The sequence below is a fragment of the Syngnathus floridae genome, chromosome 18 (genome assembly GCF_059516105.1).
Source record: "Syngnathus floridae isolate MCC-2025c chromosome 18, RoL_Sflo_1.0, whole genome shotgun sequence".
Taxonomy (NCBI): Eukaryota; Metazoa; Chordata; class Actinopteri; order Syngnathiformes; family Syngnathidae; genus Syngnathus; species Syngnathus floridae.
Window position 1 is genome coordinate 4,730,957 of NC_142430.1, and position 21,057 is coordinate 4,752,013.

The 21,057-nt window shown below is 41.7% G+C and overlaps 4 protein-coding genes across 6 annotated transcripts in view; 2 read left to right on the top strand and 2 right to left on the bottom strand.

Annotated features, from left to right (window-relative positions):
* Positions 1-265: 265 nt before the first annotated feature.
* atpaf2 (ATP synthase mitochondrial F1 complex assembly factor 2) lies at positions 266-2,455 on the bottom strand. Its single transcript, XM_088359801.1, has 8 exons — positions 1,969-2,455; positions 1,857-1,901; positions 1,630-1,778; positions 1,439-1,536; positions 1,203-1,283; positions 928-1,040; positions 669-784; positions 266-577 (listed from the first exon to the last, which is right to left on the bottom strand). The coding sequence occupies exons 1-8, from the start codon at positions 2,087-2,089 to the stop codon at positions 440-442; spliced, it is 861 nt and encodes a 286-aa protein (XP_088215927.1). The 5' UTR covers positions 2,090-2,455; the 3' UTR covers positions 266-439.
* A 32-nt stretch (positions 2,456-2,487) lies between these two features.
* LOC148382385 (glucose-induced degradation protein 4 homolog) lies at positions 2,488-5,303 on the top strand. The gene is made up of 6 exons (XM_088359802.1): positions 2,488-2,897; positions 3,232-3,291; positions 3,451-3,558; positions 3,631-3,732; positions 3,806-3,936; positions 4,020-5,303. The coding sequence occupies exons 1-6, from the start codon at positions 2,706-2,708 to the stop codon at positions 4,081-4,083; spliced, it is 657 nt and encodes a 218-aa protein (XP_088215928.1). The 5' UTR covers positions 2,488-2,705; the 3' UTR covers positions 4,084-5,303.
* Positions 5,304-9,142: 3,839 nt separating this feature from the next.
* On the top strand, positions 9,143-12,860 carry noxo1b (NADPH oxidase organizer 1b). The gene is made up of 8 exons (XM_088359800.1): positions 9,143-9,291; positions 9,371-9,451; positions 9,526-9,598; positions 9,704-9,887; positions 9,952-10,148; positions 10,690-10,788; positions 11,073-11,190; positions 11,687-12,860. Exons 1-8 carry the CDS (start codon positions 9,217-9,219, stop codon positions 12,345-12,347), a joined length of 1,488 nt encoding a protein of 495 aa, XP_088215926.1. The 5' UTR covers positions 9,143-9,216; the 3' UTR covers positions 12,348-12,860.
* A 1,451-nt stretch (positions 12,861-14,311) lies between these two features.
* The window catches only part of tex2l (testis expressed 2, like), a 45,697-nt gene continuing 38,951 nt past the window's right edge, over positions 14,312-21,057 (bottom strand). For 2 of the 3 annotated variants that reach the window (XM_088359645.1, XM_088359646.1), the window contains exons 7-18: positions 19,361-20,645; positions 19,087-19,287; positions 18,458-18,767; positions 17,995-18,242; positions 17,763-17,912; positions 17,595-17,694; positions 17,071-17,203; positions 16,625-16,762; positions 16,315-16,524; positions 16,109-16,229; positions 15,815-16,043; positions 14,312-15,737 (exon numbers count right to left, since the gene is read on the bottom strand). In XM_088359645.1, the coding sequence (XP_088215771.1) occupies positions 15,864-16,043; positions 16,109-16,229; positions 16,315-16,524; positions 16,625-16,762; positions 17,071-17,203; positions 17,595-17,694; positions 17,763-17,912; positions 17,995-18,242; positions 18,458-18,767; positions 19,087-19,287; positions 19,361-20,626 (3,057 nt within the window). In that variant the 5' untranslated portion in view covers positions 20,627-20,645 and the 3' untranslated portion in view covers positions 14,312-15,737; positions 15,815-15,863. Of the gene's footprint in view, positions 15,738-15,814; positions 16,044-16,108; positions 16,230-16,314; positions 16,525-16,624; positions 16,763-17,070; positions 17,204-17,594; positions 17,695-17,762; positions 17,913-17,994; positions 18,243-18,457; positions 18,768-19,086; positions 19,288-19,360; positions 20,646-21,057 lie in introns of those variants that run through there. The other variant, XM_088359647.1, reaches the window with a different exon arrangement.

Genomic DNA, 21,057 nt, shown 5'->3' on the forward strand with positions numbered 1-21,057 from the left:
TATGGTTGTGTTTCTTTTTCTGATTTTGTAGCAACAAAGTATTACAGTTTTTTTTAATTGTCTGCTTTGCAACTTTAAATAACCATTACGATTTGACTGTATTGATGTACGTTTTATATGCATATTATGGTAGCTCCTGCAAATCTATTGGTCAGAAATATTTAGTATCTTCTGCACACATCTAGCATGTTTCAATGTAGTAGACAGCTGGCTGGAAACCCAAAGGTCAGCTGGGATCGGCTCCTCTGACTCACACACACACACATTTGGTGTCTGTCAGACAAAGAATGTATTTTGAAGGGTGGAGATGAGCACAATGGGTGATAGACTGAGCAACTGTCAAAACAGAATAAAGTTAACAAGATATATACTATTTGAGTCATACATTGTGTTGAGTCAGTTGGTCTGGAAGCTTGCATTTCGTTCTTTTAGCTTCCTCTCAGTCCTGCAAAAGTTTGCGTTTGACAGTCGAACTCTCCGACGAGAGGTGAACAAACAGAGCGCCGGCAGCAGTGCGAGCCCTTAGCTCATACATGTCATAGTCGTGAGCCCACTCCACGTTTCCCCAGCACTGAATCTGCGAGGGAGGAAGACCAACATGTTATTAGTTGAGTCAACTGAACAATTTCGTCATTGTCGCTGAGCAAAAATGCAAACACAATTTTCACCTGGTATTCCTCCTCCAGCCGAGAGAGCAGCACAGCCTGCTCCACACTCAAATGTCTGTCAATCATCCCAAGTGATAACACGACAGACTTCAGCTGGGTGATGACGTACTCAAGTCCTACACGGATATAATCGCATTATTATGTACCTCTACTCTAGTAAAATAACAACTTGAAAGTTGAGTCAAGCTGCTGGACCTTATATTAGTGATTTGACAAAAAGCAGCTTTTGTTATTAAGTAAACAATTGCGCATGCATTACCTGTGAGAGACCAGAAGTTGTATGATTTGAGATGTTGGCAGAATGTCTCTTTGGTGGCCTGAGGAATGTCTGGGCCCATAATATTGGACGAGGACCCGATAGTTACGTTATATCTGAAATGCACATCATACTAATAAACATCTGGAAAGGTCTTTACAAGTCAAGCACTGTAACCTCATTCATTTCTATCAATCACAAATTACATCTGCAATGACAAATTCCATTGCGACTGGTGTACCTAATGTTGTGAGATCATGCACTTCAACCATGATTACCTGTTCTCAATCCATTGCAATACAGGGTCCCACTCATTCTTCTGTAGATCAACCAAACCGTAGGGCTCTTCAACTCTGTAACTACAGCAGATAAACATAGATTTGACATAAAAATAATTCCTCTTTTATGTCTTTCAATAACAACTTTTTTATTACCACTAGCAGCATGGCGATAGCTAGTTTCAATCTAAGGTAGAAATGTATAACGGTTGAAGTGACAAGTGTAAGTAACATACCAAACAGTGTCTGTCTCCAGAAACTTCAATGCCGCACTGATCATTTGGTCCTTGTCGCGTTGTGTGGGATTGTCCAAAGCAGTGTTGCAAAGTGTTGTCTGCAAAAATCATAAACGGGAAAAATCAATTTATATATATATATATCATACATCTGAATGACACTCCCTTGAATGTCAGGTGACAAACTTTACCATGTGCATGGTGTAAAACTTGAGCGTATCCCTTTGAGCATCCCATTCAGTTGCCACGGCGATGGCGAGGGCTTCATTTGGCACCGTGAACAGCTTTCCTCCAGGAGTTTTCAGCTTCCTTCGGTCTAGGTTTATCTCAAATAAACCTCCTAAAGGAAACGATTGGGCAACATACATTATTATATTTAACTGTAACATTTGTGATAAAAAAAAGGAAGTTCACATACCTTCACCTTGAGATATACTGACGTCCTGATAAAATCGTTTTCTCTCTGTAGGCAAATGTTTTGTTGAGTGTTCACAGTACAGATCAAAAACATTATAAGGTAATTATCTTACCTGTCGCGGCCGATGAGGAGTATTTTAACGAGCATTCGAAGTTTTGAGGCTTCGTGCGTGTTTTACACTGCGACAGTGCTTTTCCGAACTGATGGTGGAGTCTTGCAAGGTTTCTAAACATTGCAGCGATGATGTGAAATCTTAAGCTAGGTTAGCTAAGAAGCATAAACAACGGGTTGTTGTTGTTATTAGTAAACGAGACGCCACGTTTTTACTTGCATATTTGGGAGCATTTACATCGTTTTTTTCTTTTTTACAATGCAATGGTTACCCGTGTAATAAGTCGACTGGCAAGAGTTTTTTTTTTTTAATCTCAGTTGCAGAGCTCTCAAACACGCGTGTGACCTTCTACGTAGTCTGACAGCACTGGCGTAGTGCATTTTTAAGGGTAGGGAATTGTAGTTTTCCACATTACTATTTGCACTCTTATACAACACGAAAAAACTACATTGTAAACCTGTGAAGCTGTCCTCCAAACGAACCAATGAGAATGTAGGATATATGCACGTCGATTAGGGCTAGCCAATGAGTGGTGCGGATGCTTTTGCCTTCGTCGCTGCGACGAAGTCCACTACTTTCCTGGGAGCTCGGTCCCTGGCAAAGTACAGCTTTCAGGTTCCAAGGGGATTTTATAGGCTGGAGGACAGCTTCAGTCCCTGCAACGCTTCTTCGCGGACGCCGGGATCACGAAGACAGCGATTGACTAGTGTGGATAACCAGCCAGCGAAGCGGGAACCATGCCTGTCCCCGCTGGATTCATCAGCGACTCCCAGTGCGCGGCCTTCGCATCCTCGGCTTCGCTTATTCCACCGCCCCCGATCAACACCCGGCAGCCCGGAGTTGTCACCTCGCTGTTGTATAGCGGCTCCAAATTTAGGGGACACCAAAAGAGTAAAGGGAACTCGTACGACGTGGAAGTTGTTTTACAGGTGGGCAATCGGTGTGGCATTTTTCACGTGAAAGGTGAACTGCGAGCGGCAATGGTGATCGAGCTGTCAAACGGGGGCGTGATGATTGACAGTTGGAGAATCAATGAGCATGGGCCTAGCTCGCCAAGCTAGCAATCGCATAGCAATTAAAACATTACGACACATTTCATTCATAACCCTGATTTTGCATTTGCAGATATAAATGTATTCAAGTCCTCCTTTGCACAACTGCATGATTTTTGTGCGTTATATTCGGAATGGCGGCATATTAATCGGGCAATTCTGCTTTGAGTCTGATGTCAACATGATCACGTTTGTTTTGTTTTCCCTCAAGCACGTCACGATGGAGGACTCCTACCTATGTGGTTACCTGAAAATAAAAGGACTAACGGAGGTGAGCCGGGTTATTATCACTATCTGAATTGACATGTGAAATAAATTACATTCATCAACAGTCTGCTCCATTTAATCCAGAAGCAATTTCATCTAAAGTTTTCCGCACACGAGCTACCTGCAAATTTGAAAACAAAAACCTAACTGTCTGTTGTGGCAGGAATACCCGACTCTAACCACGTTCTTCGCTGGAGAGATTATCAGCAGAAAACGACCATTTCTCACCCGGAAGTGGGATGCAGATGAGGATGTGGATCGTAAACATTGGGTAATCATTTACAACTAGATGTTTAATTTCAGTTTTATTTTAAAATGACCAGCATTTCATTTTTGTCATCAGGGCAAGTTTCAGGCTTTCTACCAGTATGCAAAGACATTCAACTCGGATGATTTTGACTACGAGGATCTTAAAAATTCCGACTATATTTTTATGAGGTGGAAGGTAAGGTATCAGTTCATTGCCTAAGCTTGATGCTGTATTGGTAATAATGTCGGGCATATCTGCTTTTCATTAGGAGCAGTTCCTGGTTCCGGATCACACAATCAAAGACATTAGTGGCGCTTCCTTTGCTGGATTTTACTACATTTGCTTCCAGAAATCCACAGCAACGATCGAGGGCTACTACTACCACCGGAGCTCTGAATGGTAATCATCGCCATTTTTTTTTTTTTTCCTTTGCTGCCATAGCGGCTCACATTTCAAAACGTACGCTGTCTCACCTCATTCAGGTACCAGTCTCTAAACCTCACCCACGTCCCCGAGCACAGTGCCGCCATCTATGAGTTCCGGTGACCCCGGCTGGCATCGTGGATCCTGTTGGGATGGACTTGAGGTGAAGCAGAGGTCTGCAGATGCTACTGAGACTAGGAAAAGAAAAGAAAAAAAAGACAAAAGCCAACGTGGGTTAACAGTTGGGCGGATAGAGTGCGGACCAGTGGATGCGAAAGGACTTCTGAATGTATGTGTATGAAATGAGGTTTTTAAAAAAAGAAAAGGAAATGCCGTTGTGTTCCCTGGCTGGGGAGGGTAAAGTCCGATCCAGCCTCAGAGCCCGGATGTGGTTCTTACCCGTCTTATGTTTAAATGTCTGGTTTTTGTTGTGTAAAATTTGGCACACTTTCTCAAGACACTTTATAAGCTAAGTCGGGACCGCAGCTTTCCAGACGTTTGGCAGGGGTTGGAACAGGATTCCTTCCAAAGGGGGGTCTGCTTGGAGAAGCAACTGGGGCTCTTCAGGTTTAAGAAATGGAGCTTTAATCAGCCCAAAGGTTTTGACATGGCAGTATGTACATTCATTTGGTTGAAGCCGCTTCTTTGTTTGCCTGCCAAGAGAATATTTTTTTGTGATTCTATCACAAAAGATGGGACACTTTGCGGCACTTTTATGACCCTTAGCGGGTGACACGCTAAACAAGCAAACCCCTTTTCCCATCCTTGATGTTTTGTCAGATATGCTTTTTAATCACAAGTGATTGCCGTGGATGTTGTTTTATTGTACCATTTGCACAAAGATGAATATGTTATTAATGCTAATGCTCACATGCCCCTGGTTCACAAGCTCAAAGCTGTACGGAGGAGGCTTGCTCATTACTTTTTGTGTGTTGGAGTGTTGAGAGACAAATCACATAATAACAGAGTATTTTTTTACACAGCTCTGCCACTAAGTGTTAAACAGAGCTTTTTGAGTGTTCCGCTTAAGTTATAAATCCCATCCTGTTCCTTCCATCGACGTCTCTTTTGACTATGCAACGTGTTCAACATAGCACTCTCCAAACACCAAGCCTCCATTGTCAAGAGATTTTATTCTATCCTATCCTTAAAGTATATGAAACCAACAACAAAAAAATCTTAGTTAAAAGTAAATATTTTTGTTAAAATTCTCTACAAAGTCCCTAATCATGTGACCGTGCCATGTTTTTAAAGTTTATCAGAGTTGTATTATAACAGATCATGCTTCCGATTGAGCCTGAGTTGGATTGACTGATTGTAAAGAAAGAGAAATATCAAAACGACCTGCTGGCTGGGTGCTTCTGTTTTTTTTTTAATGCATTTGCTTCCCTCTAGTGGTTGAAAATGGTATATGCTAACCCATAAGTAGCCAAGTTTGTAGGTCACCTAGATTAATGAAATAAAAGTAGGTTCTTTGGAAAGTAACTCACTTATCTTTTATTAATAGTCATGTTGCAATAGAGAATATGTAGCCCGGGTATTTTGATTCAAAAATTTATTATTTAAAATATATATATAAATAACAGTGTAACTAAGAATGCCATCTATTTTATTTCTTGATAATATATAATCCCGGTCTGTGGTGCATGTGTGTACGTGCACGTACTACTTTCCAGCATGAGAACTGAAATAGGTTTAATGATGCATGTCCATGATAGGGGAATGCCTTGTGAAACTAGTTTGAGCTATGAATGTCCACGTCAGTGCACCTTTGATCCAAATTGTGCAGCAGACAGTGTACGATACACCCTTTAATTGTAGTCGGCGGGCAACCTATAGCGTCGTCTACGTAATACGAGTCAAACAGGTCAGCTTATGTAATGCAATTTTTTTTTTTATGAAACGTTTTCTCTGACACCTTTAAAAATAAGACTGAGGGGCCTCTTTTTTCAAGGTATGGAATTGATAACGAGTGGTGTCTTCTTTTCTCATCCGAGCAGGCTCCATCAGTTCATGCATCAATAAGCCCAGACGCATGATTGGACGAGACACAAAATGTCCACCCAGATGAAAAAGTTGTGACAAATTCAATACATTGTGAATCAAATGCCCTGGATGAATGACAAGCATGTTCCTCTTATGTGAAAGCATCCACTCAGGCGTTTAAGTCAAAGAGACTTAGCCTAATTGTTTTGTTTGTATTTTTGAGTCACTGGTACATCTTATGTAAAATTCTTATGTCATATGGTGCCGGCTGGTGCAATACTGTTTAATGCACTCAACTGGGTTGACAATGAATCGGTAAACTCCAGTTATCTGATACCAAACAGACGTTCTTGCAGTGGAATGAAAATTCTATTCATTCATTCATTCTCACGGGTGTGCTGGAGATTTTTCCATCCGACTTTGACTGAGAGTCAGGGTGGACACGTATTAGATAAACACAGTCATTCAGAAATAATTTAGTGTTTATTTTGCACTACTAGTTTCCACTCACTAAAAGATTTACTTTAAAACCAACAATGCAGTTAAAGTGGATTAAATTGCTAACATGCCAAATCAACTAAATATTTTTTTATACATTTCAATAATAATAAGAATCAGGACTTCCTCATATGCTGCAGATTAGATTTTTTTTTTTTGATGCAAGGATTATCTTTTACTGACAGAGGCAAGATTTAGTGATAAATTCTCTATGACTCATTATCATTTTACATTCCTTTCTAGTGAGCCTGCCTCTTTTATTGGCATGGAATTTCCAATCAGGACCATTTCTTGTAAAATGAGTAATTAAAAATGGCAATTTAGCAAAATATATTGCTATATAAAATAATAGCTTTCATGAAATGGGTTTTGCTGTTCAATGAATTCATTTCATTTTATAAAAGAATTACGTACATTAGGATCAGCTCAGATTTCCTTCCTTATGACAAGAAGCAGAATAAAGACAATTCAGCTTCCTTCTCCGTCAGCTTCCTTGTTTGGTTTCTGGGGTGTGTCATCACCAAATGGCAGTGTAAAAAAAAGAAAAAGAGATTAGGACTTTGGCATTCACTTCTGCGATATCTTCCTATTTTTAATGGCACTCAAAGATCAACAGCTCAGGCTTGAAACTCCCTACCATGAACCTCCCATATTTAGTATTAGTTCTTAACAATGTAGCGGAATATTTGCTGTCGTACACGTGCGGGTTTGTTGGGATTTGACATATTACCTTGCACATGTTGAGCAGATGGATTTAAATGAAATAAATGCTGTGCACCTGCACAGATCGTGCGAGGCGGGGGGGGGGGGGGGGGGGGGATGACAAAGGGATGATTGTGAAAGCAGGATAAAAAATCAAGCAAATATTGTGTCATTGGGGGATTCCCTAGGGGGAAATTTACGCCATAAAAACTTATCTTAATGTCTTAATATTTACAAAAAAATATTTAAAACATTATATAAAATATTCAATAAAATAATGATGGATATCGGATACATAATCTCACAGTGTGCCATCAGTTTCATAAACTTCCTCATCGAATTCCATACACTTCCTCATCACTGCAATTAGTAAAATTGTAGTCAGAATAATTGTCATGATCCTGCAACAACACAGCGGAACTCTGACCGAGATATTTTACAAAATTACATCGACATGCATATTTTGATAATCTGCATCACTTTTATCTTCACGTTTTTGTTATGTTGGTCAACATTATATATAATATTTAAATCCTCTTTATAGGCCCAGGTGATTTAGTGTGTTATGCTGTCTTTACTTGTGCTTCAAAAAAAAACAAAAACGTGCCCATGCTTAATTTGGGAAAACTCACGTGTCTCCTCAACTCAGGTGTTGACATCTTCACTGACCTTTTCACTGATGCTGTTTGAATAATGGATGCTATGTGTGTGTGTTGTTTATATTCATGTCAAACAGAAGAAATCCTGGCATTGCTTCAGACAGGAACTACACACTCACATCACATAAAGGGCTTGAGATAAGCCACTCAAGAGTTGGACTTTTTCACAGAGCGTCTTTGAAGAGACACCTGTGACTCTCTCACACACACACACACAATCGTATACAGGCAAAGCTCTCTTGAGTTGCTGATAAGGAATATTGCTGCCACATGACAAGTCTGGGATAACTGCACGTGCTGCTGGAGAATCCAGGAATCCTTTACTTAATTGCAGAAATAAAAACAAAAAGCCTCAGTCTAAATACACATGCACACATACATGGCTTCCTACCTCCCTGGAGCATTTCTTTAGTCTGTACAGCGATGTAGACACAAGAATTCTATGATGGGTACAAAAAAAAAAAAATCATTACTCAACCCTGCGTTACATGACTACATCAAATTTGGAATTTACATTCCACAATGCATGCATGCTCATAATAAAACACCATTCCTTTGCGCGTCATGGTTTTTTCTAGCACAAGAGTGTCTCTTGTCACGCAAATTTAAAATGAAAAGAGACAACGTCATGTTGAATTGTCTGAAATTACAGAGTCTGCTGCATGTTGAAACTTGCAGAGATTTTACAACATGTTGATTACTATCAGCACAGCGTCACATCAGGTTGTGTCTAATATTTCAACTTCTCAATATGTCTCAGTGCAGTTGTACACCAGCAATCACAAACACAAAGTTCAAGTCATGTGACTTGGCTTAAACTGCAGAGTAAGCTTTATCACCTCAACTCCATTTAGGTTTCTTGAGTCACAATTCAACGATAAAGTGTGTCAGAAAAGATCCAGGATTGCTCTCAGCTAGGAACTGTCAGATGCACTACTCTCGCCTCTTCTCGCACCCTGAGCCAAACGCAAACCACAAAATGAACTGACATGGCAGGTAACTTTGTGACATACTTTTCTCTTCATCTTGCCATAAACAACAAAAGCTTGTGATTTTTCTTTCTTTCTGAATTAAAGGCAGGAGAATTGCTATTGATATTACACAGCAAATCATTTCTTTATGATTCTCTCCATCCATAATTACAGGCTCTATCCATCTATCACATAAATCTAATTAAACAACGTCTAATTGGTTGTAAGCACATACCGTACATGTCACGTCATTCTCATATACGTGCAGGCTGCGTGCCAAGTCAGATTCACAAGGCATTGTTTTGCCAGGAGTTTGTGACTCCGCCCACTAGGCGCATGCTTACTATTTAAACAGGGCAGGCAGGCAGCCAGCCAGCACTGCAACACTCCCCAAGCATCACTGTTGGCAACTTTTATTCCCACCAAAGTGACCAGTCAAGATGCCGGGAGAAAAGCCCTTTGTGTTCTCCGTTCGTATTATAGGAGCCATGCGCAGGGAGACACCAAAACTCAAGGTGAGTGTGAAGCTCCAAAAGTGAACTTGCATTTGGATTGATAAATGTATTTTTTTTTTCGGGGGTGGTGCTTTTACAGATGTTTGTGCTATCAGTGCTGTGGTCAGATGAGAATGAAGTGATTATCTACAGGTCTTATGATGATTTCAAGAACTTTCATGTAAGTTGGAATCATCATTGGGAAAGAACAGCTCTTAAATTTTTCAAGTTTTTAAAAATATATTCTTCAAACAGAGGCAGCTGAAGAAGAAGTTTCCTTACTTCAACCCTTCGGAGAATAACAACAGAATGATCCCCAAATTTAGCGGTAAGATTACATGCATCAAAGTATCCAAAAGAAAATCCAAAGATCACAATCAGAAAAGGTCATAGATGGGTAGGAATTAAAAATCAAGCCATGTCTTCTCCTCAGGGGACTCTCAGAAGAACGGCTTCCAGCAGAGAGGATCGAAGCGAGCTATTCAACGCATAAAGAACTTGCAGAGTTACTGCAACAAGCTGGTGACGTGTGAACAAATGGTGACCCGTTGTTCAGAGTTTGTCCAATTTTTCACGCCGCTCGACCGCGACTTAGATGGAGACTTCACCAAGAACAGGTAAATTACTCCTCAATCAATGTTCACGTGAAGGCAAACTAACCCGCTGACCTCTGCTATTCAGCGTCATGATGCTGCTGTCAGATGACAACTCAGATGGAGGATGGGGAGGAGGAGGCGGCGAAAGTGGCTCTGTCACTCAGCCGTTTGTCACCGAGACGTATCGCTGCGTTGCCGCCTACGAGACCAAAGACATAAAAAACCAGCCCTTCAAAGTGGCCACAGATGAAACCCTCCAAGTCCTGATCAAGGACCCTGCCGGTCAGTCAACAACTATAAATCTAGCAGCATATTTTTTTTTTAATCAACCTTTAAGTACTAAAAAATATATATATATATATATATATATATATATATATATATATATATATATATATATATATATATATATATATATATATATATAAAAAGTCTGCACACCCCTGAATTCCAGGTTATAAAATATAAATAAGTGTCCATACCACACATTGACAGTTACACACATACTGTACATTTCTACATGCCACCAACATGTGAAGATATTTTAATTACCGCTACACGCTGTTCTTCTATTACAACCTCGCCCTTTCCCATACACGTAGCATATTTTCAAGTGAATTAGAGGCATGTCGGAAAATTTTGGTGCGTACTTTTTTCCGAATCCATTAATGATTAATGGATTCGGAAAAAAGTACTATAATAATTAATGATTAATCCATTCCATAAAGTTGAAGTAGTTTTTGGTAGTTCCGCCGAAATAAGCATTGTTGGGGAGGAGGGATTTAATCCTACCTGTTTAATTGTCTGTCAACTCTTTCATCAGGTTGGTGGTTGGTGGAGAATGAAGACAAGTGCATTGCCTGGTTTCCGGCTCCTTACCTGGAAAAGGAGGAAAATGATGAGAGAGGACTGCAGAGGGAAGGTATGACATTTGTGTCACTTCTAAGAGTATCATTGGATATTTCAGACTAGGTGCGCCATCCGCTCTTAAAAATAACCTAGATTTGAAAAACCAACAAAGATGTTTGTTAGGAATGAGTCATAATCAACAAGTGCAACCTGTACGGAGAAACAAAGCAATTCTTAAAATGGCTTGTTTTGGAATGGCCTATTGCGTCAACGTATTGCACAGTTTGACCAAAATCAACAGACAATTTATTCATGAAAAATTTGCTAAGCTCGTCGTCTCTGTGTTGTCACATAAAGGTGCTTTCTACTGTGCCGTGAGAAATTTCGTCACCAAGAAAGCGGATGAGCTGTCTGTGCCCATTGGTTCTGTTGTGGAGGTGCTTAAGATGTCTGATGATGGCTGGTGGCTTGCCAGGTAACCTAGTTAAGAATAATAACCTTGAACTTACATGATTAGAGTTGATGCTGCTGTTTTATTTTGCGGACAAATGTGTAGAATTTAAATGGAAGCAATGGCAGCTCTCTCAGTACGAGTTCCTGATCTGTCGGAAGACATATAGGTATCAATTAATTATGGAATGGCATTTCTTTTCTGTATCCAACTCAAATTAATGGGAGAGGTGCTTCCATTATGTCAGAAACCAGTCTGTGCTTTGCATTAAAAAAGGGTTCGGTGACTTCCAGTGAAAATTGATGACATTTAAATTAGTTAGCCATTGTTCCAAGACTATACCTGCCACACCGGCCTACCCGGCTTGGCTGTGGCTGGTCTGCCAAATTAGCAAACACTTGCAGTATATGGTTATAAAAAAAAATAAATAAAAAAGTTTAGAATTACAGATTTGTTTTTACTCTCTCAAAAGGTTTATAAAGGTTAACAAAAGTTCTGAAACTTTTCTGTTTGATTTTAGATTCAATGGCAAGGTGGGCCACATCCCCTCCATGTACCTGCAGCCCTACAGCAACCCTCGTTCGGGTCTTTTCACTTTACAGAAGAAGATGAGTAAATCCACCCACAACCTGACCATCAGCGGGGTTCCTCTGGATGCTTCTTCTTCAGCCCGGGTCGTCAAAAAAACCCACACAGGGCAAAGGTCTGCGATCCAGCCCAGTTCTCGATCTAGCGGCCCTGGCTATCTGTCCAGAGCCAGATCGATAGAACTGTTAGAGACCCAAAACCTGTCAGCTGTGCCCTCCCCGGTGGAAGTCAATAACGCCCGCTTAGAAAGCCGCACTCGCAGCATTAGCACAAGCACAGAGTCCAGCATCTCCTCCGGCTATAGCCCGTCTTCACGTTCCAGAGCAGACGTGTCGAACGTGAGCCCGAGCGAGTGCGGTGACCGGGCACGTCGCAATTCCAGCACCAGTTATATGAGTTATGGAAGTTCTTGGAGTTCTGGGAGCTTCAGTTCCAGAGACAGTGACACAAGCCCGATTAGCCCGACAGTCCCACCCAGACCCAAGAAAGAGGAGATTCTGAACCGGTGCTCTACCATGACCCGCAATGCCGCTCTGGAGGCCAAATCTCGGCTCCAGACGTGGGCCGGTCCAACCATTGAAAGTTACTTGTAGGGACACCTCCCAAGTGACACACAAAGGAGTTCTTCAAGATTTACTCACGCTAGCTCTTATTCACTCTTTCTTTTAAGCAAGTAAGCCACACGTACGTATTTTGCTCCAAAGTCATCGATCCAGATCCAGAATTACTTGACTGGAGAAGAGAAGGAATACAAGTGTCATGTAGCTTCAATGAAGCACGAGAACGAACCAGTAGGAACAACACATTGTTGGTAAAAAAAAAAAAATTATAAGTGAGATGTTAAAGTGGATCGTTGGATCTCAATATTTTGGCTTAACTGAACGCTTTCCGGATTTCTTCAAATAATGAAGCTGCTTCGAGAGACACTGTTAGCAAATGTTGTGCATTTTACTAGCATGAAGAATAATTACTATTGTAAGTTGTATTATATGTGATATAAAGATTATTTGATAAACTCCGCACAATTTACTGTCTGTCTTCTGTGATATATCTGGAATGAATTTATAAATAAATAAAATAAATTACTTCTGCTGTCATTTTAAGAAGGTGACTATATTGAATATTTATAACGTAGCCACGTTTTTCACCCCACTGCACTCAGACTGAACCGCAAAAACAAGCAACTCTTCCGTGACAACACACACACACACACACACACACACACACACACACACACACACACACGCACACACACACAATCCATCGGAAGTTAAGAATCACGACTCCTGTTTTGGCTTGATGACAACTTTCATTTCTTTCCACAACAAAGGTTGCTAATCCTTCAAAGGCCCCAATGAATGAACTGATTGGAATGTTGGTTTTGTTTGTGTGTTTAACAAGTACAGTGGTTCCATTGTAGTCCAAATGAAAGTGAGAATTGGCTTTTAATTTAAGGTGTGGACTATCGGTAGGTTTAACCTTTTCACAATACATTACCAATACATATTGAAAGCTGTTGTACGCCTTGTACGTGCGTACGTGTTATAATTTACTATAACACTAATTTTGTTTAAAGAAACAAAACAACAATATTTGAGTAAATTATTAAAGATAAAGACAAAGCAAACCCTTGTTTGCATGTGAAGCAACACTTGGGTGATCATCAACAATGAATCACGTTTTGGCTTTGTAACGACTTAATAGCCTGTAAAGAATGATCTGAATGGCCTGCAGTGCACGAACTCAGCTCGGCTAATTACAGGCGAGAACACGTACATGGTCTTGGACTGTGGGAAGAAGCTAAAGGGTTGAGAAGGAACTGGAATGATTGATGGCGTTTCCATTGTTTTCAATGGGAAAAGACGATTTGAGATGCGCGTGTTTTTTGTGGCAATATTGTATTATTATATTTTTGGACAAATTATTTTGGAATTGGAGCATGAAGAAATAGTAGTTTTTGAGGTTCGGGGTCTGAAACTTGGCTGTGGTCTAAATGTGCAGTTTGCATATTTGCCCCACACATTCCAAAAACACGCAGGCTATCTTAACTGAAAACAAAAAAAATGTCCATTGAAAGAATGCAGCTCCGAGAGATGATGTGTTGCTCAAAAGTTTTGAATCTGATGCAATAATCAGCTTTATGACCTTGGATGACGCCCGCAATTGCCTTCGAATTCCCAGCACAGAAGAATTTCCCTCAGTGAGGAGCAACTTTTAATTATCTTCTCAAGGTGATGCATTTATGACTAACTGAAATAAAACACTCTCTTTAAAAGCTACCATAAAAGTTGTAGTAGTTGCTCAAACGGCATTATTAGTTTCAGAAAAATAATGTGGACAAATTGAATAAAAGAAACGCAATACTTTAATTCATGTTTTGCGCAGACAATAGGTAATTAGTCACATTTCTGTTTGCATTGGGAGGGAGCTATCGTTAGCCGGGAAAGCACGGATTGAATTTGCTGACAAAAGACAAGGAAATACCCAGTGAATGGTTGACCAAAAACATGAGACTGACGGAAGAAGGTTCGTTTTTTTGTTTTTATTAAACATTAGTCCTTGAGAATGTGTGCACGGTAATGTAAACAGACTACCTAACACTCTTGACGGATGACTTCAGAGATAAGGTTTCATGTGTTTAGAAATAGAAACTAAAGTAATAAAGATAGCAACCAAACAGGCATTGGTGCAATCAATAACTTGGTGACGCGGTCATACGTAGTTTTAGTGAAGCGACTTAAGGTGCCGTGGCTCAACCACTCTGCAATTTGTTTTTCCCGTACGAGCATTTAATTGTCTACTTAATGAATGCACTAATTTGTTGTTCAGTTGACTTGAATTAATTGCCACTATTCACAGTGAAAGGTTTTGCAACAACAAAATAAACAGTTATTGATCTCAAGGTCATTTTTGTTGTTGTTTTGTGGAACTAATTTACAGCCAAATGTTAAAAGTTAAAGTTGTTTGGTTAGCGCCCAGCTACAACATTGGCATCGACCGTTGGGCTTCCAAAAAAAGTTGTTATTATATTATTCATATTTTAAAGTTCAAACTTAAATGACTGTTTTAGCCACACAATAATATGTATATATATATATATATATATTTTTTTTTTTTGCAGCATAGTAGAGTTATGTTGGATCGTCATCATCATTCATAGAGCATGTCAGGTGACTCACTCAAAAGTGACTCAAACTAATTACATGCTGTTCAATGAAAAGGGAATTAAAAATGAAACGAAAAGAAGAATACAATTCTAGGGATGCTTGCTTTTCATTGGCCAGCGACAGTATGTAATTATGGTTAGTATAATTTAAAAAATAGCTTTTTAATAAGTCAATGAATGAACCCTGTGGTAACAGGAACCGGGTGAGCCTGCTACTCCTGGTTGTTGGCCAAAGCCAAGCGAGATTCAGAACAAGAGTGAAAGAGAAAACGGATACTCACCGAGGCTTTTCAGCAAAATTAATAAATCAAATTCAATAAAAGAATGAAGTCAAGTTTGTTTCTTTTCTTTCTTTTTCTTGTCATTTTTTTTTCTTTTCACATTTTTTTTCTTTTTTCTTTTTTCTTTCTTTGTTTTTTGTTTAATAATCACCACCGGCCAATATCAAAGCGGCAAATAATCTCATAGGAATGTAAACATTTGTCTAAAGTATCCTTCACCATTTTTTTTTACTGTACAGAAGATCAGCACTCACCAACTTTTTCTAAACTGTTAATTGATGGGCCCTGCTTATTAATAGTCAGACATTCCTCAAATATATCTGTAAACACACTGATATGAATGATTAGCAACATTGACTTAAAAAGGCAAGAAGAAGAAAAATCTCAACTGCAACAATTCTACATCCATGCAGTGTGTTGGTGACCCAATTCAAATTGTCCCTCATAATATTACTAACTAAAATAATAACAACAAATCTGACGTGTGTCCATCTTCGAAGAACCTCCTGGTTCCGACGGAGGGATTGAAGTCTCTGCTTTGGAACAATAAGAGTCAAAACAGGCACAAGGCTCCATACGTGTATTTTAATTTTTTTTTTTTTTTTTAACTCACCAATTTGGAGAATGGCAAAGGTGAATATGTTTTAAACAGAGTCCGTCCACTATTTCACCAGAGCCGCCCTCAGGTCCGACTCGTTTAAAGTCGCCTCTGGCGGATTAGGTTCTAAGGACTCAGTGGAGCTTTGGGACTGGCAGAAATGAGAAGATGCGCCGGGTTTGTCCACGCCGGTATGCGTCATGGGTAAGTAGATGTCATCCATATTTGGCAGGACAAATACTTTCTAGAAAGAGAAAGCAAACACAACTAAGAGGAATTCATTCATTGAGGCAGGTTGTACTTCATTACCTGGAATTCATCCTGCAGTTTCTTTTCAATCCATTCGGTCACGTGAAATAACGTCACCTCTCTCTCGCCGAGTTTGGGTCGGACACGTAAATCCAGCTTGGGTGGTATGCAGAAGCTATACCTGCAGGGGACAAAGGAATATTTAGCACAGAATGCAAGCTACTTTCATTTTTCATAAACATTTATGACAGTTTCCTGGCTCCCACCATATCCTGTCAGTAGGGGGCGGTGGAATGTTGACAACCAGGGACCCTGAAAGCTCTTGAACCTCCACTGTGAGCAGCAGAGGCGTGTTTGACATCTCTTCAAACTTCTTCTTGATGAACTCATTCTCTGCTGCCTTCTGGAAATATTTGGATTTGGCGATTTTGTCCACAAATCTCAAAATCTTCTTTCCCGTCCTTCCGCCTCCTGTCCTATAAGACATGATTAGAGAGAGGGGTGGGAAAGTATTAGCATGGGCACATATTGAATTGAATAGAAGCAAAAATGCATTCTAAGAATATTTGCAATTACCCATCGGTTGCAGACGAAGGGACCTTTTCCCCAGCGGGGCCTTGAGGTTCAGCCAGGAGAAACTCTTCATCGTCAGATGAGCCAGCGCTCGAGGACTCCTCATCACTGTCTGCCAGCACGTTTAGAATTGGTTTGCAGCTACAAAGGCAATTTGAAAAAAAAAAATTAGCAAGGCACTAAAATGCTAAATGACGACTAAATATGAAGTTGATGCTTGTTTGACAGGAGAGCTTACAAGCACGAATGTCTAATTTGCAGGGAGAGACTTAAAAGGGCTTGCGGAGGATGTCGAACTGTGGCTGGACTTTTAATCCACAAGTGAGCTTGTGTGACAGTCTGTGTGTATCTGTGTGTGATGTTTTACGTAAGCCAATGTATGGTTTCTTTTTTTTTTTTTCAATTTTAATTTCCCATGCCTACACGGTCCATAAAATATAATTAGTCACCGTGCATTTCCAGTTTCAGTCAACCAGTCTGTGTCCTGGCCGCCCTCTTTACCCAATTTGGACAAGTTGAATTTGGTCTGTAGGGTCATCTGCAGGGTGCCGTTGTAGGCCAGCTGCAGCTCCAGCCACAAGCCTGCAAAGCGGGGAAAACCGCAGAGGGGTCAGAATCAGTGCAGCACGGGTAAGACAAATCTCCCTCAAACCTAATCTGGGTCGCCGAAGCAGCTTGTGATTACGCGGCCTTGCATATTCACGATGGACTCCAAGGAAGCCATGTAACACATCATCATTTCAAAACAAATATGGAGGCTGTGCTAAATTTGGAGGCCAGGTGCTTGATTTAAAACTCACCTTACAACGTGAGATGAACAGGATAATGATACTTGAGTATGTTGTTATGCAGCCATAATGGCAGGGCGCGTCTGCAAGTGTATGCATGCGTGGTCACGTAGGCCAAACACACACTAAATAAAAGCTGCCAAAACATCCAATGACAAAACCTCATAAGAAATTTCAGTGCTCACCTCTGTGGTTTATCTCTGGTCGGGAGGTAGATATGATTTTGGGGATAGAAGAGCCCATATCCAGCTCAGTCAGCTTCAGTTCATTCATAAAATAAGGCAACTGTAAAATGAGACGACATTGTTTATGAAGTATTATTAAAAGTGAGGGAAGGTAGAAAGATGAATTACTCTGATTTTGCTGAGCTTCTTCTGGATCTTGTGTGAAACCACATCAGCCCAGTGCTTCTCCCTCAGGAAGTCCCAAAAGATTCGACCAATCAGAGCGTTCACCCAAAGGGCCGAATTCATCCCAGAGCGATCCACGAGATCGCAGGTACACTGCGGGAATGAGATTTGAGTTGATCGAGGGCAGAAAATCTGAAGTCACCCTTGAAGATGCTTCAGCTTCCGCACGACTTACGTTTCCTTTGGGGCTGGTCTCTGTGCTGCCGACTCCGGGGCTGCCGAGCGGGGGCGAGACTTCTACCGACAGAACCCCAGACATGTAGCCGGGGTAGTCAAGCAGTGAAAGGCCCCTGGTGGTTCTGCTGCCGGAAGAAGTCTGACTGGGAGGAACTGCGGGCGTGGAGGAGGTGTCGTCCTCACTGCTGCCCACTTTGCTGGAGCTGCTCGGGATATGGCTGATAGCCTGCGACAGTACTGGGTCACCTGCGGGGAAATGGAATTTTTTTTTGTAGTCAGCTAAAAAGAAGGGTTGTGGAGGTATTAAATGTGGACAACTTTCTTAGACAAAGCAAGATAAACACTCCAGTTGAGATCTGTATGTTCTCATAAATAGGATTGGTTTTGACATGTCAAGAATTGGAGCATGTAATCCATAATCCACACATTGCCTTATCCAGAGGCCTTTGTGATTCTCCTACCCGGTTGAGGCACGCGTCTGGCGGACCTCAACCCGCCCCCTTCCTTGTCGGTGGATGCGAGCAGGAAATGACGAAACCACTCTTCCTTTTCTCTCCCGGTACGGCCAAAGAGGTAAAGCGTTTTGTGTGGCTCCGAAAAATGTTGGTATGAACTCGTGGGCGTAGTTCTCGGCTGTTCTACTTCCTGACTGTCCTCCGACCTTCGTCCAGATTCCTCTTGGGAGTTTCCTCCACCGGCCAGCTGGATGCAGATTGGATATTTGGGGTTCCATAGTCGCTTACGAGCCAACACAGATGGCAGCAAGAATACCTTTGGGGGAGAAGATAAAGACAATTCTCATTCGTTTTTTTTTTTTTTTTTGTATAATATGTCCCAGTCAAAGGATGTGACATAAACGTGAAGGTCATGAGTGTCAGTAATTCTTTCTCACTTTGGCTCAAGATGAATTGACATCTGTTGGATTGGACATTCCCAGATGTATCATTTAGCATTCCATCTGTGGTTTTGAGATATATGTCTGCCAGATGAATTCATATTAAAATTGCAATAGGCATTTGTGTCCCTCTCAGGAAGACATTAAAGCGAAACCAATTAACCGTCACTTTTTATGTTTGAATAGTACTCGTACTTTGCTCCGTTCCAGCCGGTAGCTGCGTGTCTTTACGAAAGTTGGCTCGTTGAGTTTCTCGTCGTACGTGGCCCTGCGGCTGATGTTTGACTGGGGGGTGTCGAGTCGTAAACAGGATCCCTCCAGCGTGGCAAACACGGAGTGGGTCAGCGCCGAATGATACGTCTCTGGGTCGTAATCTTGAATCTCATTCATCCAACCCTTGAAAACACCAAAGGAACAACTTATTCCATTTTCTCTTGGGATCTTACAAAATGTGTCGTTTTGTTATTACCTTCATGATGTCTGGCTCAGTGGAGCAAGCGTTTAGAAGCGGTCTGCTCGGGGAAGCTGAACAGAAGGACCTGGAAGAGCCCATTCGAATCAGCACGAGTCCCAGCAAGAAACCCATTGCCAGACCAACAGCCAGACCGGAGAAATATGGATTTAGAGGAAGAGTAAAATAACCGTAGGATAGTATTGCCACACAGAATAAACTCATGCAGGGTGGAGGATGGTTTGCGTGGAGTGGAGATGCAAGCTGTGATGGTTTTGGGGCTCGCTGGGGAGGAACGATGGGAGAAACCAGCATTGTGTCTCCATCGGAATAAAATCCTTGCTCTTCGTCGCTAAGATGGTGATGGACGGGACAGGCGCCGCGTGGGCTTCTCCCAGGATGTCGAAGGGAAGACCAGTCGAAAACATCCCCATCTGTCCTGCCGCTACTTTTCACTGGAGATTCCAAGACACCTGTGTCTGTGCTAGCTTCCCGGCCCAACCCTCTGGAAATGGCCTGGGTGGTCTTACACGTGTGCTTGGGGCTGCCGGTGCTATCTTCTCTCCTGATCTTGTTGAACATATTGCTCAGTGGTTCCTGAACTGCCTCTGAGAGTTTCCTCTTGGTGTCCTCCAGTTCCATTTTGAAGAAACCGCCTTTAAGACCTTCTCCGCTGGGAGATGGCGGCGCTGTCCGAGAGTCGCCGCCACCGCTTCGGTTCTTGGGTTGCGTGAGCTGCTTCAAGAGGTGGAGATTGAGACGCGAGTCCGATTTGGACTGCGACACCTCCGGTTCCGAACGGGAGAGCTCGGTGGAGATAGACTTCACCAGGCTGAGGAGAGGTTTGGGCCTGAGGGTGGCGCCTTCTCTCAGCTCCAGCTCTGTGGAAAGTGACTTCACCAGACTGGCCAAGGGCCGATGCGTGGGCGAGGAAGGGCCCGGGGAGAGGAAAGTGGCGGGGCAGTTACTCAAAGAACCGGGAGACGAGGGTGAAAGTGGAACGTGGAACGCTTGCGATCTTCTGTCCTCATCGCTGGAGATCTGCTTCGGACTCGAATGAGGATAGTCCTCGTGGTGATCTAGCGAGAAGATAAGCTCGCTCTCGTCCAGGCTGCTCCACTCTCCCTCTGTTCCAGTCAGCTGGATAACAATCCCTCGAGGGAGGTGGCGTTTTGTCCCGAGCGGGTTTGGGACATCTGGGTTGTGGGCGTCCGGGGGGGTTCTGCCACCTCCTCTCGCATCCTTCTCGCATCCCTGCGCCAAATTGTTTCCACTTGCTGCCATTTTTCGTGACTACATCACACTGAAAGAGAAGAATGGCAGCATTATTAATAAAAGCAGACTTTTCTTTTCATAGCCTCGTTCTTTCAAATAGTCTTAGACCAATCAGATTGATGTGACAATATCACAGGTTTGCATGGCATGATGTCAACCAATTCTACAGCAGATGGTGGATTGTGACTAATCTGCTCGCACCCAAAATGCACGAGATAAAACCTCGGAAAGTCACACATGCAGACGTTAGACCTTCGTCATAGATTTTCACACGGGGTGGGGGTGGTTAGGTGGGGGCCGGAACATTTCCACGCTATGAATGCGATTTGATTCACCTTTCATGGATTCCAGTGAGATTTTATTGGGAAATCTTTTTTTTTTTTTTTTTTTTTTTTAGCATATGATCATTTATTTTCGGATATTGTCTCAACCATAACGCC